General features: G+C 34.7%; 1 protein-coding gene across 1 annotated transcript in view; it reads left to right on the top strand.

The window, feature by feature from the left end:
- The window catches only part of DCDC1 (doublecortin domain containing 1), a gene marked incomplete at both ends in the record, with an annotated part of 278,965 nt that overhangs the window by 107,759 nt on the left and 150,970 nt on the right, over positions 1-20,236 (top strand). Inside the window, 3 exons of the mRNA XM_081329080.1 lie at positions 4,800-4,901; positions 8,216-8,382; positions 17,755-17,880. Of these exons, the coding sequence (XP_081185206.1) occupies positions 4,800-4,901; positions 8,216-8,382; positions 17,755-17,880 (395 nt within the window). The remainder of the gene's footprint in view (positions 1-4,799; positions 4,902-8,215; positions 8,383-17,754; positions 17,881-20,236) is intronic.

The following is a 20,236-nucleotide window of genomic DNA, read 5'->3' as shown; positions in this document are numbered from 1 at the left end:
CACTTTCACTTATTACGCACTTTCACTTTAAAGCTATAAAATCCATTGAGCTAGAGAGTAAAAATAAAGAGTCCACTTCACCTTGACCTCCTGTACCACTCTGCCTGCATCTTGATAATCAAAAGTATTTCCTTTTGGCAGGGGTGGTTGCTAACGCCTGGCTCTGCTCCAAAAATCCCAGAGCAGAGGCGCTGCGCAGCTCGGAGCAACCCAGGCTTCGGGGGGGCTCATCCTTCAGCCGCCCAAGCTCTCATCTCAGGCGGCCCCGGAGAGCTCAACCCCTACCTGGGGCCTCACCCCCTCCTCTTCTCCTGAGGAGGGGGCTTCAAATCCATCTAAACAGCTGATCGGCGCTGTTTACGATGGAAAAACACAGCTGCGGAGCGGGCAGCCCGAAAACGGCTGTCTTTCAGCGTCGCGTCGCCACCGGAAGTCCGAAAGTAGAATGTTAATTCAAATCAGTGGCCTACTCAGTCTAGCTAAGTTTCTATTGAGGCCACCGAAACAGGGGAAAAACCCATAATTATTCTTTTTAGAAACCAAATTCTAATTCTTATTTCTAAGTAGAATCAACAGTTCTGATTATGTCATAGGTTAGGAGAACAGTCAATCAGTTTTTCAGCTACAAGTGCCTTATCAGTATTCTATTCAGTAAATCAACAAGTAGCTAATTTCACAAAACTTGAACAGATTATGCTTTGGATACCTCAGCCAAGTTTCTCTAAAATTTGGCACCTTTGTAATTCAAGTATTCAGCAAATCTCTCCCTTGTCAAAGTAATCACCAGCTCACGCATCAGAAGCTTTTGAAACACATGGTTAAATGTAGTTGCAAAATAAATATGCCTTCTCTTCTATCATAAGTACGATCATATTCTGTACTGTGCAGTCACATTTGCAGCAGTTTTTCTGCTGTTACAACTCTACCTATCAGCAAAGTTTCAATGTCCATAATTCCACTGGGATGTTTATTAAAAAAATATGTTAAATGAACCTAGAAGACCAACAGTGATAGCCCACGTAGCTTAGTTCTCTTTTGAAGTTAATCAGAGAACATATAATAAGGTTGTGTTCCAGACATTTTGATTTGCCTATTTTCTCCTAAGAAATTAACATTTATGCTAATATAACCTGGAGTTTGAATGGCATATAAGGAATATACTTTTGTATTAGAAGAAAACTTCATTTTTGGATCAAAATACAAAAAGTACTTAAAGACAGTGCATTCATATTTGAATGAGACAGAATTTAAAGAAATGTCTTTTACAGACAACTGAATTTACTTTGTCTTTTACTTCCTTTGATACTGCATCAATATAAAACATCCATAAAGAACTTTAAAAAATCATAATAAATGTAAATACAATTTACTAGTTAACTATTACTAGTGAAAATTATAGAAACACCAAAATATAAAAAATTTAGAAATTGTAATAATTGCAATAATGAAAAGTAAATAAAACAACATACTATAGCATATTAAAGTAATATAAACAAATTAAACCAATTTTAAATAAATTTAAAGATGGCAACAGCAATGCTAAGTCTAAGAAGACTGATCCTCATTGCGGCATTTGACTGACTGTCAGAAATGTTCAGAAATTTTATGAACAGCACGTGAAATAAACAAAGTTGATGTACTAAGGTTATAGACATAATCAGATTAGAAACCAATGAAGAAAGCCATAGACTGTTGATGCCAGATATGAGAAGGCCCTGGACAAAATCTTTCTAGAGGTGTCTTCATTTATTTCTCTGCTTGGATATCCCTGACTATTCTGTTCTTCCTCACGAGATACTTTGGTTTCCTATTTTTCTTCCATGCTTTTCGATCAGCTCACTTTCTCTTCTGCTACGTCTGCTGCTGATCAATGCTCCAGGCATCTGCATGTTCCTCTTCCTAAAATGCTATTTAAGCCTGAGGACATTCTGCAGATATGGAGATATTAAGAAGGCTGAGGGCAGTCAAGTCTGGTTTTGTATTAAGTGACTCTGGTATTGTTACTTAAATGAACTTAACACAAAAGAGAAAATGGCAATTTCCCAAGTTATTTGTTCACTTTTGAATTTGTAACCAAGAAGGAACTTGTTTATTGGTAAGTTGTGTGCAATTACTCAGACTGTAGATTATGGTATATTTCTGCACAATAACTACAAAACCTCTTATGTTCGTGTATGTTAAGCCTGAGATCTTATATTTTAAGGGAATCCAGGATTTATACAAAAGAAAGGGCAAAGCATCAGTTCAGCTTAAGCACTATCATTCTCCTCTGTTTTTGTATTACTATGTTTATTTCAACTTCCCTGAACTTGAGTAGGAAATTGTTTTGGCAGTAATACAGGAAATAAGAAACTGTTAGTGTAAAACCCACTGTGAAGTTTAACAGAACTTTAACTATTTAGTAGTGGTAGAAGAACTAATGCCGCCATTTGTCTTGTCACTATTTTTCCCCCCAGTTGGCAGCTGCATTGGAAAAGCAGTAGTCTGTAGATATTCCATTGTATTCTTGTATTTTCAAACAGAGAATAAGTCATAGCACTAACGTTCTTCTAATCTAATTTGTTATAGAAATGTGACAGCAGATGCAAGACATTTAATGAAAGTGTGGTTCCAAAATGTAAATATTCTGTAATGCTAATCAGATTTTATTTATTAATTTATTAAATCTGTACAAAGCCTAATCATTATCAACTCATGACAGATTACTTAAAATTAACAGTTAAAACATCCGTGATAAAAAAATAACAGTTCACAGTAAACATACTTCTACAATTATATTGCAATAAAATAAATAAGCAACCACTAACCAGAACCAGAACCATAGACAGATAACCTGATAATCGCAACCAAAATCACAGTTCATGAATGTTATATTTTTTCTTATATTTGACAATATTTCTTGTTTCAACCTTCCTGTGTGCCTCCTCTGGATTTATAGTATTTCCAGAAAAAGAAGAGTACAAAATTTCAAAAGAAAGGAATTTTTCATCCCCATACTGAAAGGAGGTTGAATGTGGGTATGAATAGCTAAGCTGATCAATTTAATAACCTCCTTGTTCTCTGTGTATACCAGAGCTGCTTTGGAGATTACTTTGGTTTTCATTTACTTGTTTGTCAGTGTTATTAAAATGGCCATCCACAAGCCCTATCTTACCTTGTGCTAATGGAATATTACAGTTTTGTACTAACACAGTTGGGACTATAATTCAGATTTCATGGCTCTGAATGCTGGCTAGGCTCAATACAGGGATAGCAGTGGCCCAAAAATGTACATATAGGGAGATGGCAATATTATGAGTGAGCCTGCCTCTGCAAAAACTTTTTTTTTCTGTGGCCTATCTCTGTAGCAAAAATATATATCTCCTATATTCTAGCCAACTTATAAGTTTACTAATATAAAGAGCCTCAAATCTGACACAACTGAGTCTTGCACAGAAGAGCCCAAATTCCTACTACTAGAATTCCACGTCAATTTTGGGCGCTGCATTTTAAGAAAATTTCAGAGACGTTAAAATATTACAGGCTCAAAAAAGGACAGTAGAAACAATCATATCATAAAGCAGTATGTACTGAACTGACTTAACATGATGCCTGAACATGACCAAAAGCTCTTCTAAATTGGTCTCCACTGAAATATGTACATTTTGTCATTCAGCAGAAGTAAATTGCTGACAGCATTTTTAATAATGTCTCCTTTGTATATGTGAGGATAACTATACAAGGGATACAAAACTACAACATTCGAAGCCTTTGTTGCCATTTTGTGGTTTTCCAGAGTTTTGCAATCCTGCCCTATTATGTTTATTCTAAAATGGCACCTGCTGCTTTTAACATTACTGTATTAAGATACTGCAGTATCAAGAACATAACTTTCTGTAAGGTTAAAGATAGGTCGACTAAGCCTATTACTCTCAGTTGATTCTACTGTTCTGCTTCTTCATCCATCCTTCTCTGGTACATGAAAAATAGATGTTAGAATGATCACATTGGCCACTTCTTTGGCAGCAAGGGACAGATGTATGTACTGTACAAGATATGTATAAAATAAATAAGTTGATATATAAAATAAATAACAGGCAAAGTTTCTTTGGAGTTGTTATTTCACAGAGCTGATAAATGTGCAGGAAAGCCTTCCTGTAGTGATACAACAAAACACTGTTATATTGTTAACCATGCATGTATACTATTTTAGATTTTAAATTGCATATTTTGTATTTTTATCTCTTATGGTTTTTTTATTGAAATGTGATGTGAATGTGCCGTATGATAAATAATAATAATTGTTATATTGTACATGTCAGTATTAAGATAAAAATTATTGTCAATGTTTAACCAATAATTATATGGTTGTATACTGCATGTATGGACTTGTGCCCAAAAGCTGGCTTACAGATATTTAAACAAAAACAATTCCAGTACTGTTTTTTCTTCAGAATAAATTTAATAAATTACTGATATAGCAAAAATTACTCATACTTATTGGGGACAATGTTAGCAATTTCAGATCTATGGTTCCAGAATTTTAGAAAAACATTTCTGTATCATACCAATATTGGAAATAATAATAACAGCTCCTCGGGGAAAAACAAATGCAGGCTATAAGCCAGTAATAATACAGCATGATTTTAAAAGTAGTCTCTATATGCATGGTGAGCATTTCATGTGCCATATGTCTAATAAAATAGAGAAAGACTGCTGATGACATGATTTTTCATGGTAATTGTAAATACTGTAATATGCCATGATTTTTGCATATTGAATATATATTATTTTTATATGAAAACTGTTTCTCTATGAAGGTATACAATAATGGCAAAGACACTGGAGAGACACTTGTTTATATCAGTAGAAAAGAAATGGAAAGCAATTATGGAGATCAGCCTGGTGTTATACTGGAGAAGGTAAGATATCTATTTCCACTATAAGCAATTTTTAATGTATCATTTATTTTATAGTATCCAACTGTATCCTTATTCTTACAGTTAGCTTCTGTATAAGTATCTTATCTGATTGAAATTCTTACGTTCTCTGCATTTGGTTATACCGGCTCACCAATATCAATTTAATAACTGATATTATTTGAACTACACACAATATACTGCAAACATCTTGCCTCCATTGTGAGCAGCTTGTGCAGTTCTTTGTGGATAAAATCATTTGAATTTGTGTTGGGCTTAAGGCCATTTGGGGCAATGCCATCTCTGAGGTATCCAACCTACCATCTAATAACATCTGTCTGAGTCAGTTTCATTTCCTATTGCTGAAAAAAATGTATCAAATTCTTGTATTTGTTCATCTCATATCTTACCTACTAGATTCCTTACCTCCTTGACTTACAATGCTTCCAAGGAATCTTTAAGTCCATCTAGAGTGGACTTAAAATATATATTTTTACTAAAATCTTTTTGATTTAGAATTTTTATGCTACTGGAGTTTTAATTGTGAGATTGAATTTTAAGTGCTTCTGTTTGGAAAGTATGTAAGCCATAATATTGGACTGAATTGCATACACATTTTAAATAGCTATCTGAATAAATCTAACATAGTTAGAAAGAACTATAGTGGGTTTAGGAAATGTCTTCTGTAGTCTGTAGGGTATGTTCTCTAAATGTCCACATTTCCATTCTCATGTCTATCATTATTCATATTCTCTAGATGGTTCTTTGCTTTGAAGGAATGTCCTCATTACAGTGATAGCTTGATCCTATTCAGGCACTACTTAGCTATCCTAACATAAATATTTTTAATTTATTTATTGTATAATAAAATGATGTAGTTTAATTTATATATACAAACTTTAAATTCAAATCACTGCTTTCACTGGGTGACTTTATGACAGTCAATTTACTTCAAATGATTGTTGGGAAGATAACAGGTTGTTTTTTGCTTTTAAGTGAGTAATTCTTGCAACTAAACCTGGTTGTACTGTGGGAATTTTCTCTATTCCCACTTCTTCACCTGTACTCTCCTCAAAACAAACTTAGTGGACATACATGGGGCTGCAGTTGATGGAGGATTAACTCTTCTTTGTTTCACTGATAGAATCTATTTCATTTGCAAGTGTTTTTATTGAATCCCATAATCAATGAAGTCTATGACTGATATGCATGGCGTTTAATAGTTTCAACTGATGTTAGTTTTATTTAGAGAAAGCCACCTAAACATATTAGAAATTAATCACATTAATGTAAATAAATACTTCATTAAACAGCAGATAGATTAGAGCAGACATGTCAAACTCACGACATCACATGACATCGCACGATGTATCAGGACTGTTTTGCCATTGCTGGCAATGGGGTGGGCGCAGCTTCCACATGACGCATCCGGCCCGTGGGCTGGCAGTTTGACACCCCTGGATTAGAGGGATTGGTCTGAGATCAGAGTATTAGTGTCTAAAATGATATTAGAATCAAGAAATTCCAATAATACTTTCTGACAAAGTTTCCTTTATTGATATGCTACTTGAAGTGTAAAGCAGGAGAATTATAATTACACTAAGACATTGCCTGTGCAGGTTACATAAAAAATATAACTATAGATAATGATACTCAACATACTTCCAAGAAATGAAATAGTACTAGATGACAATTCATGTGTTTATTTATTCATTATGTTTGAAATACAGTGTAGTGTTCCTTCAAGAGAATCAAGGGTGCATAGTAGATTGTTTTCTTCCAAATCCAATGTTTTCCCCACTATGGATGTCACTAGGAATAGATTAGGGTGTTATGCTCCTATCCAAATCACCAGTGGAATGAATACCAATATTAAAAGAGGTCTCATTAAGATTTTTTATGCCAAATGAAAACACCAACCTCCTCAAAATAATATAAAAATTAAGTACTTACATGAAGAAAAAAACAACTTACATTGGAGTTATATTATCATTCTTTATGTGTCAAAGAATGAAAGGAAGGTGTTTTGTATGTTTTGCTTTTGTATTATTTATATCAAAAACTATATAATTTGGGTAGATATGTATGAGTCCTTGTATTCTGACAAAATAAGTTTATTTTTAAAATTCACAGAAAAATCTGCAGAACACATAATACAACAGACGAAATTAGTGAAAATAATCTTCAATTCCCACAGTTCTATGAGTTAGATTAAGCTAAAAGATAATGCCTCACCCAGAAATAGCCTATTATCTTCCAGAATATGCTAATGAGAGTAATATCACTAATTTGTTTTGAATATTGCATTTCCCTGACTACTATGGACATCTCTGATTACTGAAAGATTTCATTTTTGCATTAATGCAGTTAGAACTACAGGTAATATTACTGCATTTCTTTTTTGTCATGTTTATGTTTCTGTAATACGGGGTACCATCTCTGTTGTAAATACTGTCACAATAAGGTCATGGATATGAGGACTTTGTGATATGCTCAGTTGCAGAAGGTGGCAAAGAAGAAGGGAAGGTGAACTAATCTGTTAGAGTCTGGTAAGCAGAGAAGAGTGACAAATAGCAGGAGAGAGTGGAACAAAGTGACTCTGTTAAAGCTATTATTGCAATGCCTTGAAATGGCAAATTGACCACAGTATAGGCACTCCAGTAACATGATGGATCTTTATCAACAATTCTTTAAGAAGGAAATGAAATTTTTAACAACTATACCAACTAAAATTAGAGCTGTAAACCGCATCATAAATAAACCATTATGTTTTGATGTTCAATTGAATTACCTTGCTCACTCCTATTTTCTTTGGGGTGCAGTGCAGGATTTGAATAGTTTCTGTCATGTCTCAGTAGTATTTCCTTAAGAGTCCTGAAATTGTTAAATGAGTCTTGCATTATTCTTGTTCATACATTGATCATCTAACACCTAGCAGGAGAGTGCAGGAAAGCAGTCCTTGTCAAACCTCAACAAGCTCAGTTAAAAACACTAACAAAATGTAGCTCCAAATGTGGACATAACCTTTCTCCGGAGCTGTTACTGTTAGTAGATGCTAACTGTTCTGTAGAACTGTCACATCTGCTTTCAGTCTGTGTGCCAAAGAGGTCAGAGCTCAACCATAATCCTGTTGCACCCCCTGCTGGTTAAAAGCCTGTGCTCATTTTGTTACTTTACACTGAGATAAACATTGCCGGGATTTCACACTTCTTTTCACATTCTATAGGAATTTAATTATCGTTTGGACTTTGCTGGTTACAGAATACAAACAATTCAATACAGATGTTTTCATTTTATCCTTTATCTTCCACGGCCAGGTACGGCATTTGATTCATCAGAGGCTCCAGCTTTCAACAGATTTCAAACCATCAGGCCTTAGTCATTTTCCTTCGCATCTTTTTGATGAGACTGGGCAAGAAATTAAAAACCCTCTTTTACTGCAGAATGAGCAAAAAATTTGGGTTTCTTATGGTGAAGATTACAGGTAGGAGCATGGCGTTTGGAGTTGTGACTGTCAGCAATTTTTGTGTGATCAAATTGCTATAAAAGGAAGTTGAATAGCTTCCAAGCCAAAAAAAATATCTTTTATTTTATTGTAAGTTCCAGTAAAATTTCAGAGGTCTTGTTTTAGGCAGTATTGTTTGAGGAATATGACATCTCTGTCTCTGACTTACTATCTTAATGCCTTGTCATCGTTCTTGATGTCTGCCTGTCAGCACAGCAAGAGGGATTTTTTCATGTCTGAATAGTCACCTTAATGATAGCAGATGGAAACACCACAGGGGTCCAAGCCCATCACCCTGTCATTGTCACCGGCTGCCCTGACCTGTTTCTACTCCTCTGTTTTTTTCCCTTTGGTCCCTTTTTAAAGGAGAAATGGATGGTAATTGAAAAGGAACTTAAGCAAGATTTATGAAGCTGTAGACAACACAATTCCCTGTTATCGCTCTATGTTTTCAAAAATAAAGTCTTAACCTTTTAAGCACCAGTGAGAGAAGAAAGAAAAATAAATTGGTAAAACTTGTAAAGTCTGGACGACTGAATCTAAAAGTAGAAGAGAGCTAGGCTGTACAATAATTTGTTTACAATATTTCAAGAAACGTGGTATGTTTTTTATAAAGTAATTCATGGAATCATTACTGTTTCCTCAGATGACAATAAGTGCATTTCAGAATTACTCCTATCCCAGCCTGGTTTGACTGAGATAAATTACTGAACAAAGTCTGCATAGATATCAGGGAAACTTTCTTGTTTATCTTAGTGTTATGAGTGTATTCGTAAGATACATTTTGACTGTAAATATGCAACACTTTTTATAGTTCTTACATGATAGTCATAATGATTACTTTATATTTTTTGTAAAAATATTTGATCAATTTAAACACATATTCCTATCCTTTGGACATTGCTGGTTACAGAATACAACTTAGAGAATACATTTCCTAATTTTATATATAGATTGCCATTATATAGAGATTATGTCTAAATTAGCATTTAATATAAAAACACATCAGTATGCTTTCATTAAACTTTCTGTTTTATTAGTGTTATAAATATTTTTATAAGATACTTTTTCAGCTGTAATTATGGAACATTTTATAGTTCTTATATGATAGTAAAATTATTACTTTTTGTAAAATTATGTAATCAATTTATATATAAATTGCCATGTATTTTGCCATTTAATATAAAAACACATCTGTATGCTTTCATAAAAGCTTCATTTTCTAGAAGTGCTTTTTACATATTTGTAAATAAAAACTATTTTATGGGCAGTTATACAAATGTTATGCTGCCTAATATAAGTGCCTAATATAATGAATATGTAGTTCTCTACCTTTTTACTCAATTTTAAGTTCCACTATGTTCAATGAGTCTAGGTAAGGACAGGTGATGGAATATAAACAATTTAGTACTCAAGTGCTGTAGAACTGTATTTATGACTAAAATAAAAATGAAATACTAATAATACATATAACATTTAAAATAAAACGTTAAACATCTAATAGTAGGTACACAAATATTCTACAAGTGTACTTCCCATTTTATCTTATTTCAAAATAGAAAGCCAAGTAACTAAATACCTGAAATGTAATAATTTTATTAATGAACATCTCTTTGTAATATACTGAGGAAAAGGCTTAGTATTTTTCTTCTATAGAAGCCAGGCTTGTTTTGCTTTCTATAATGGCCTTGTTATGAAACAAGGCTGATGTTATGATTGGATTCTTCCTGCATACCTTGAGTGTGATTGCTCATAAAATGAGGGGAGTTCTCAAAGAATGTGTCTTACATAATTATTTTGAAAACGGCTATGCTAAAGAAGAAACTGCCATTTATTTCAAACTTAATTATATAGTTATTGTAATGAATTATGAAGATGAAAGAGAAATGAAGTCTGTGCCACCAGAGTTGTCGGAATAAAAATGTTGTGATAAATTTGTGAAAATCAAAAGTTTCTGATTTTCAGTGTATAGACTTCAATTGTTGATAGGGATCTTCTTTTGTGGTATTCATGAAATGGCCACCTATTGAAGAAATTAGCATTTGAAAAATTCAATAAGAAATGCAGGATGTGTTTCTAAAGTGCTGGTTTCTTCATTTCTACAAAGTTTTTAGTTTAAAAACTGTATATATGTAGCTATATACATCATCTTTGTGTTGACATAGATACTGTTTTTTCATGGGATTATTTATTTCTTTTAAAGAATAGTATACCTATTTAGCAATACTTTTTCCAGGCAAATAATTTTCTGAATGGCAATGCCTGCAGTTTAAATGATAGCATATAGTGGACTTTATTCACTCAAATGAAGTTGAAAGCACTTCTCTGAAGCTGCCTCATAATTTGACCTCAAATACAATATTTAACTTTGATTGGTGCTCTATTAATAATTAATTACACAGACATAAGAGAAAAAAGATGTAGTTTCCAAAAAGAGAAAAGTGCTGATCAATGGAGGAAGCATTCAAACTAATAAAAACTAATAAAAACATATATTCAATAGAAATGGAAATAAAATAAAATAAATATAAGTTTTGAAAAAAACCAATAGGAGATAATAAAAGCTTCTTGAGTTTTATTTTACAATCAATGATAATAAATTATTTTCACTACTGAAATGTATTTGTGTGTGTGTCACTGTTGTGACCACTGCCTGTGGATGGCCTTCGGTTAGGCCGAAACAGGAAATAAAGATTTGTCCCATGTTTGGGGCCTAGCAAGGTAATCTAAATAGTTAACAAGCATTTAACATATATATATACATATATATATATATATATATATATATATATATATATATATATATATGTGTGTGTGTGTGTGTGTGTGTGTGTGTGTGTGTGTGTGTGTGTGTGTGCGTGTGTGTATATATGCACATACATACACACACACACACACACTTTTGAATCATACATGGAGTGTTTCTTTTATTTGTTAAGAAAAAAAATCATAAATACCCTTTGCCCTAATTTATGGACACAACACTTCATATTTCCCTTTACCATTAACCTGTAACATATTTCCAGTATCTCTGTCTTTTCCTTTCCTTCATCCTCACCAACAAGTGAATGGCTTGGGGCTTTTCTCTGATGGTGGAATAGAGATGGCATGAAAATGTGAAGCTTGTGAAGAAAAATAGTCTTTTATAGCCCTCTGCAGAAAGCATTTCAAAATCATTCTTCTGAAGGGTTTAGTTTTATTGAAACAGCATCCCTATTATTCCTCTCAAGTCATGAACTCTTTTTTCCCCACAAATTCCTGGGTCATTGGTTGCTTCCAGACAGAGGGCTCCTAGTGCTACCAATCAAAGAACATTGTGCAGCTATTCTATTTTTCCCTCCTTAATAGATTTTCTTCTATAGTAAAAAAAGATGGAAGCACTGGGGAAAAACCAGAAGATTTCAAGTGGTAGATTGTCTTCTGGATTATTTGTAAAAATCTGTGAAGGAGGCAGAATAATTATACAATTAAGAGCATTATTGCATTTTGGTACAGGTTGGCATATCAAATTGCCACTATTATTTCACCAGGTTCAAATATTTGAGATCAGCGGCAGGCATTATGCTTCTGTATATTGAACAGTTCCATTACCTGTCTCTAAGAAGCACTAATATTTTAATACATTTTAATTTTTTTAAAAAAACTCATAATTTTAAGACCCATAATTTTGTTAAAAAATGATTAAAGAAATGCCTTAAAGTAAAGCAGTCAACTACACCTGCAAGGAGATGAAGTAAAGACTTAAAAATATATAGAGAGATTTTAGGCAGATGGAAATGCCATCAAAGGAAAGATGAGAAAAGATTTCTTTGGAACTGATTGTTGGGTATTCTGAGGACAATTTGCATTTGGATGGGCTTGAATGTGAGGATAATCCATAAAGTGTGTATGTGTGTGTGTGGGGGGGAGTCTTAGGTAATGGCATCTGGCTTGTTAGAAATGTTAAATGTAATACAAAGAAAGACTGCAAGTATGGCAGGATTGTCAATGAGTAATTTTGTTTATTTATTCAAAACCTGCAATTTTATCTCTGAATTTGATTTCTAATGAAGCAGAAACTATATTTTCAAATGAATAGTCATTGTTATACATTCTTCCTGTATAACAGAAATTGTAGAAAGGTAACATGAATGTGTACTTGTATTCACACCTGAACATTCAATTATTCAAATACAGCTGTTCTGTAATTCTCTCCCATTTATCAGGTAACTTCTGGCTTATTGGAAATTTACTGTAAAACTCCAAACAGGATTTAGATGACAGGAAATCTATTTTCAAAAATGACTTTCTTTTCTTAACCATGCTGGATTGCTTATGATCTGCTGAAAGCTGGGAGGCTTTCCATATATGATTTTGAGTGGATGTAATGATTTCAGGAGAAGGAGAATTTTACCGTTCTGTTCGGTCAGCATAAACACCTTCAGCTGAGACCATAAAATTGGATTTCTTTTAGATATAATTGCAAATGTTTAGGGTTCCTAAATAGCCAGAATTTTATTGGCATGGTCAGGATTTTGTCCTCCTAGCTATTGATTAGAATTGGTGAGTGCATAGCTGGCAGGTATATTATTCAATCCACTTTTGCTATTAACATTGATACAGGTACTGGCAACATCTGTGACTAAAGACTGCTTTCTGTTGTAGAACATATGGATATGTAATGGAATGCAGGGATGGATAACTTTGGGGGACAAGGGAAAGAGAAAGACCCAGGAAACAATCGGACAACAGAAGCAGTCTTAACAGTCAGAGAAAGAAACTTAGGATGGACCTCCCTTCCCAATGGATGGTTAAACATGGTGGCAGGGAATCTGTACCTTTAGACTTGCAAAGATTCTGCTAATATAGATTTACAATACAGTAGATCAGGATTGTCAAACTGCCGACCCACAGGCCAGATGCGTCATCCGGAAGCCACGCCCACCCCATTGCCAGCAATGGCAAAAGAGTCCCGATACGTCTCACGATGTCACGGGATGTCGCGAGTTTGACATGTCTGCAGTAGATTTAGCTCATCTAGTTGTGTTTCCTGTCTGCTTTATCCTGGAGGACTAATAGGATGCATGTGATGAAGAAGTTTTGTATTATGAATGTAAATACACCCAGATTATTAATCCAAAATTCCTCCCTTTAATAAGCCTAAAAATGAAAGGAAACATTTGGAAAAAGTATGTACTCTTTTAAAAAAAAGTTTTTATTGATTTGTTTCCATACATTCAATAGTATTTATTCAGCAAACGTGCTGTCTGAGTTTGCATTCGCTAATACATATTTAGTTCCTAATCCTTTATTCTTTCCTCTAACCATCGATAAAATAAGTCCCTAGTTTGATAATATTCTGTTTCTTTTTTTCTTTCAGTCTCAGAGTCAGTCTATCCATCTCTGCGCATTCTAATATTTTTTTTAAATTATTTCTTCATCTGATGGTATTCCTTCATTTTTCCAATATTGTGCAAATATAATTCTTGCCCCCTGTTGTAACATGCAAAGTCAAATATGTGCTTTGTTTACCAGTCTTTTCTGGCATTATACCTAATAAAAAAAGTTCAGGTTTAAAATCTACGTGTTCTCCCAACATCTTTTCTAGCCAGGCATGTATCTTGGAAAAAGTATATACTTTTGTGATGCAATTTCATATGGTGTTTCTGCAGCATAAAACAACTTTCTTCCCTCCCCAGTCTTCCAATATCCCCAGCTAGCTACATACGACATGACTTAAAGTTGCTTGTTACCTCAATTTTAAATATATAGAAATGTCCTAGCTACTTACTCCTCCAAAAATCTTTTTCTCCTGCTTCCCCCACTATACCCTTTTCTCCAACATTAGGTAAAGGTAAAGGTTCCCCCGCACATGTGTGCTAGTCGTTTCCGACTCTAGGGGCCGGTGCTCATCTCCGTTTCAAAGCCGAAGAGCCAGCGCTTGTCCGAGGACATCTCCGTGGTCATGTGGCCAGCATGACTAGACGCCAAAGGCACACAGAACGCTGTTACCTTCCCACCGTAGTGTTCCCTATTTTTCTACTTGCATTTTTACATGCTTTCAAACTGCTAGGTTGGCAGAAGCTGGGACGAGTAACAGGCGCTCACTCTGTTATGCGGCACTCGGGATTCGACCCGCCAAACTGCCGACCTTCTGATCGACAAGCTCAGCATCCTAACCCACTGAGCCACCACATCCCTCTCCAACATTACATCTCAACAAATTATGTAGAATATATTCAGCAGAACTATTACAAGCTTCTAATTCTATGAAATCCCCTATCCTCTGATTCAGTGCTTTTTTTGTACAAAAAAAAGGTGCTGGAACTCACACATGTCATACAACCTGCCTTGCCTACCCTACAAGGTTCCATCCAAAAAAGGTGCTGGAACTCCGTTCTGGGCATTCTATGACAAAAAAAAGCCCTGATCTGATTCATTGAATAGTTCATATTTATAATGAGAGAAAAGAAAGATCAGAGGCCAGAATGTCTGCATGGTTCCTAAATTTCTCAGATATGTTTTAAATATGGATTTATGAATACACTGTACAGAATATTGGCAGTAATTACAGCTAAGTTTCAAATAAGTTATATGCAATTATTGCTTCTTAAACACATGAGATGTTACCAATCAAAGGCAACAGCAGTATTTGAAGAATGTTGCTTGCTTATACAATTTACATTCAGAGGAATGTCTGTAGTGTCATTTATACTAAATCGACAGGCTCTTTTAAAGTGGCCTTAATGTATAGAACTTGGAATTTCTTATAATATAAAATTTCTTTTGTGTTTTATAAAACAAAGTTGAATTTCAAAAAGATATCATTATTTGAATATGAAAGTCATTCACAGGTGGACACACCTTAAAATTGTGTAAATTTTGTTGAATCAATTGGTATATCTATCTATCTATCTATCTATCTATCTATCTATCTATCTATCTATCTATATATATATATAGAGAGAGAGAGAGTTGCTTTGTAGAGTGAAATAGGTGGCAAATAAATTTAATAAATAAATGATAGACTACTAGAAAAACTCAGAGTTACACTAATCGGGCCTTCAGTGAGACCCAGTCAGGAAACAGACTCCACAAGAATGCTGAAATGTTCCTTTTTGCTACAGGCCTTGAAAGTCTGACTATGTTTTCTCTTCTCTGTCTCTTATACCTCAGGGAGTTAAGATGGAATCAGTTTGAGTTTCTTTTTAGTGCTTTATTTATTTCACAGATGTAATGTTTTTGTAACTATCTTTTCTTGGGGAGGGAAGATGGCACAATGGCTTAGCGATTAACGATGCTGAGCTTCTCAGATGGAAAGTCTGTGTTCGAGACCTGAGCACCACACAATGGGGTGAGCTCTTATTCCTTGCCCCTGCTCCTGCCCACCTAGCACTTCAAAAGTATGCAAATGTGAGTAGGTAAATAGGTAACTCTTTGGTGGGAAGGTAACAGCGTTCCATGCGCTTTTGGCGTATAGCCATGCTGGCCGCATGGCCACAGATATATCTTCAGACAACACTGTCTCCCTCGGCCAAGAAATAAAGATGAGCACCATGCCCTGGAGTCGGTCACGACTAGACAGGGAAACCTTTATCTTTCTCCATTGTCACCTCTATCGCTGCCCACCATAATTAAGACTATACATTTAAATACTAATTTTAACCATTTCAGTGGATATTGTACACAATAGGCTTTAATAATGAATGCTAGAATTAGTATCAATTTGTCCTAAGATCCTGTAAGAGCACAATAAATACATTCCATTTTTATCATTATCTTCAGATTTATTATAACATAACACCAGAAAAATAGATTACATCTTTTTTTTAGATAATGGAATTTAGAAAACTAATGCAACACCAAAAGATCTTGTAAAATCCTTTAATTAAGGCTTACTTTGACTTAATATTTATTTCTTTTAGTTTAAATCAACAAAGTAATTCCTAATTGCTTTGATCTATACAATTTTTCTTTGTGATAGAATCATTGAATATGAATGTTTAAAATTTTGTATTGCAAATATATTTATGTAAAATTTTTGTGCTTTTATAGATTATTTATTTTCCTTTTCTGGTTTTTATTTAAATAGAAAATATTTTTAAAAATATTATCCAAAGTTTCTTTTTAAATTACTGTATGATTATTTTTAAAAACATTAACAACTCAACTAGTTGAGTTCAACCCTAAATCGGTTGGGTTCCTCCTTCCCCTCCTCTATGTGTGTGGGAAGTTGGGCAAATAGGATTTTGTTTATGCCATTTCAGTGAAGAAGGAACTGGTTTTGCTGGGTGTTTAGCTTGTTTTAGAACCTTTTTTTCATAAGTTGCTATGTTTTCAAGGTTTTCTTTTAATTGCTTTTGCTCTTGTATTATTTATTACATATAAGTGTATTATTTTTACTGCTTGACAATTACTAAACAATTACTAAAGCATATAACAGGTCATTTTGCTGCTAACACTGCTTTTGCTCTTTTGTAAGCTATTAATAGTTCCTATGCTGTGCAAATTCTTTTTTTTCCCTCAGGATAGGGAGACAAATTTAACTCTTGCTTCTTTAGTTGCTATAGATGTCGGGTAGCATCTCCCAACAAACTGAATACTCAGTAAAAGAGTGCAATTTTGCCAGTGTACAGGCTATGGTCAGTTACTTTCAGAACAATACTATCTCTGAGATGGATAAGCCCTTTTTCAAAAAAAATATCCTCCTCTGGATGTCCATTCCAAATTGAAAATGATTTTGTAACATTATTTTACAATTCTTGATTACCCAAAGTGGTATTTATATTCTAAAACATTAGCATGCTGTTTAGCATATTTGAAGAAACATGTATGATGGAATTATGTTGGATCTGCTTTGATACCTCTAATTGCTAACATCTGCATAATTCACATGATATATTCCTATTTTAGCTTTATCAGTTACAGTGTAAGAATCATCAATGTCAACATAACCTTAGCATAACATTATTAATTGGCAACTGGATTTGTTCTTTTGCAGATGACCACCTGGAAGGTGGTTATTGTTTTAATTTTCAATCAGCTATTTCTGCTTGACGATGAAGCAGGTATTTCAGGAACAATTCAGTTTCCTTGCTGTCCATAGCCTATAGGTTAATAAAGATGACAAGCTTGCTGTGATGAAATTAATTTCAAAGGTAAAAGTGTCTGAACAGTAACAAGGTTCTATCTGCAAGATTGCTGGTTCTTCCCATCAAATCAAAAGTTGAATAGATTTGAATACCTTGCTCTGAATTCATTCTTAGCTTCAGTTCTGACATTCACACCCTTAGCTACCTATAACTGCTGGTTTTGCAACTGTTTGATTTCCTCTCCATAAATGGCCATTTTGTATGATGTTTCCATTTTCAGGTCTCCCTTAAATCCTGTTCTGAGTTTGACCTTTGACAAAGTGACAGCAACAAAAAAGAATGGCATCACAGTTATTTATAAAACACTTCTGGATCCCAGTGTAGATTTGCTGCCTAGATACGACAGGTACATCAATTTCTGTTTATTTGAGTGTTCTGAACTGATATACTAAAAATCAGAGAAAGGAAACTGTGGATGAAAGATTTAACTGTAAGGATAATTGTTGTTGCAACTATCACAAGGAAATGACCAGTTTACTATAGATCCTTAAAAAATATTATCTTCAGAGAATTCAAAGAAAAACTAAAACACAAAGAAACCCAGTTTCCATTAGAATGTAGACAGATTAAATATGAGGACATTTTCTCTTTCAGTGTTTGTGGTGAAATTGAGTAATAAATTATGTTTTATAAATTCAAAACTGAAATCCTTACTGTTCACTTGGTAGTCAAGTCCTTTGATGTTAGCAGAATGAAATGCAATGATAGTCACAGAATGGAAGAAGCTGGTTTCTATTTCTGTTTCTTCCCTGATTAGGTAGAGACTGCAGCACACACACACACACACACACACACACACAAACACAGACAGATATAATGTATACATTTGTAATGCCTTTGACAAAGAACTCAGTATGAAATGCACTGGGAGCCACCTTATCCTTTTGTTGTTGTTGTTGTTGTTATTAATGTGTGTCCTTCAACATGTGATACATGAAGAATGGCAAACAACTGAAAGAACCTAATGACACTTCAAGTAACCTGAAAGACAAATGACAAGATTCTCAGACATCCAGGTCAGGCCAGCTGCCTGCAAGGAATATATTCTTCCATTCCCCACCATCCAGTCAGAGCTAAAGAAGCTTCTTGGACGAGAGGCGAAATGTCTTCAAAGAAAAACAAGAAAGCCTTTTCAAAAAGCACCTTTGGGACAAATGACAAGAGCAACCATGATATATAGAAATCAGGAATCAATCATGGGATTAGACTTGCATAGAATCATACAGTTTTAATTGTAGCCTTCTAAAGAATAGTTACACACACACACACAAAACTTGTATAATAGCAGGAACATGGTTGGAGAGAGCACCCCAAAACTGCACTTATCATTGGGTGATAATATGTAATGCATATTAAAAGTATATTGCTGTGAAAACAATAGAATGATACATATCACTTAAGGTTACTATTGGTCAATAGTGATACAATATCGGGATAGACAGTAGTGTTTATAGATATAAAAGTATGTTTCTTCCCATCATTTATGAGAAATGAAATCTAGAGTATATTTAGAATACTAGGAGGGAACACTATTCTGCCTAGCAATCATAAACTATTAATAGGAGGTATTAATAGCAGAATGCCTATCCTTATGGTGCATACTCATAGGTGAGGCTTCTACTTTCCACTTAATTCCTTTTCAATTGCTCTGACAGCTGGAATATTGCTCACAGGCACCCATGCCTTAGTCACCTCCTGTTTGGATTACTGCAATGCACTCTACATGAGATTGCCCTTGAATACTATATGGAAGCTGCAGCTGGATCAGAATGAAGTAGCACATATGGTTTTGGGTGCCTTGTAGTATGCCCAAGTAACTTCACTTCTGAATGAGAACTTTGAATTCCAGGTGCAATTCAAGGTTCTGATTATCAGCTTTAAGGCCTTACACAGCAGTTGTTGTTAGTTGAGAAGTCATGTCCGACCCATCACGACCCCATGGACAACGTTCCTCCAGGCCTTCCTGTCCTCTACCATCTTCTGGAGTCCATTTAGGCTCATGCCTACTGCTTCAGTGACTCCATCCAGCCACCTCATTCTCTGTCGTCCCCTTCTTCTCTTGCCCTTGACCTTTCCCAGCATTAGGCTCTTCTCCAGTGAGTCCTTCCTTCTCATTAGGTGGCCAAAGTATCTGAGTTTTACACAGCACAGGGCCAGGTTATTTGTAGGAGCCTCTCTTCCCAAGGGTATCTCCCTATCCTACTAGGTTAAATAGGGTGGGCATCCTCCAGGTCCCCTCCTTTAAATGGTGCCACCTGATGGGACCTTGGTGATCCCTGATAGGGTCTCAGTGACTGCTCCAGCCCTTTGAAATATCCTCCTACCTGAGACCCAAGGAATCCCTATCATTTTAGCCTCCCAGAGGGCTGTGAAGCAGTGGGCAAGGAGAGGGGTTGAACTGGGAGCTGTTTGATCTCATGCCTGGGGAAAAGAGTATGTTTGTTTTTAGCCACATTTTTAATGGATTATGTGCTATCTAGAATTACTGCATGAGATAGGTGGCCACATAAGTTTTATAAATAAACATTCAAAGTTTTCCTGAGTCCTCTGTGCCTCAGCTGAATTTTTCCATTTTTGTTATCCTCTTTTTAAAAATATTCACCGCTAGTTCCTTATTGTTTTTATTTTTAAATAAAGAGAAATTGAAGAAGCAAAGTTTTTCCTCTTCCCTGGGAGGGAAGAGATAAAAAAAACAACAGCTA

This window comes from Vipera berus, assembly GCF_964194415.1.
Source record: "Vipera berus genome assembly, chromosome: 1".
In the NCBI taxonomy this organism is placed as follows: domain Eukaryota; kingdom Metazoa; phylum Chordata; class Lepidosauria; order Squamata; family Viperidae; genus Vipera; species Vipera berus.
Note: the sequence above shows the minus strand (reverse complement) of the source record. Positions and strands in the feature narration are given on the sequence as shown.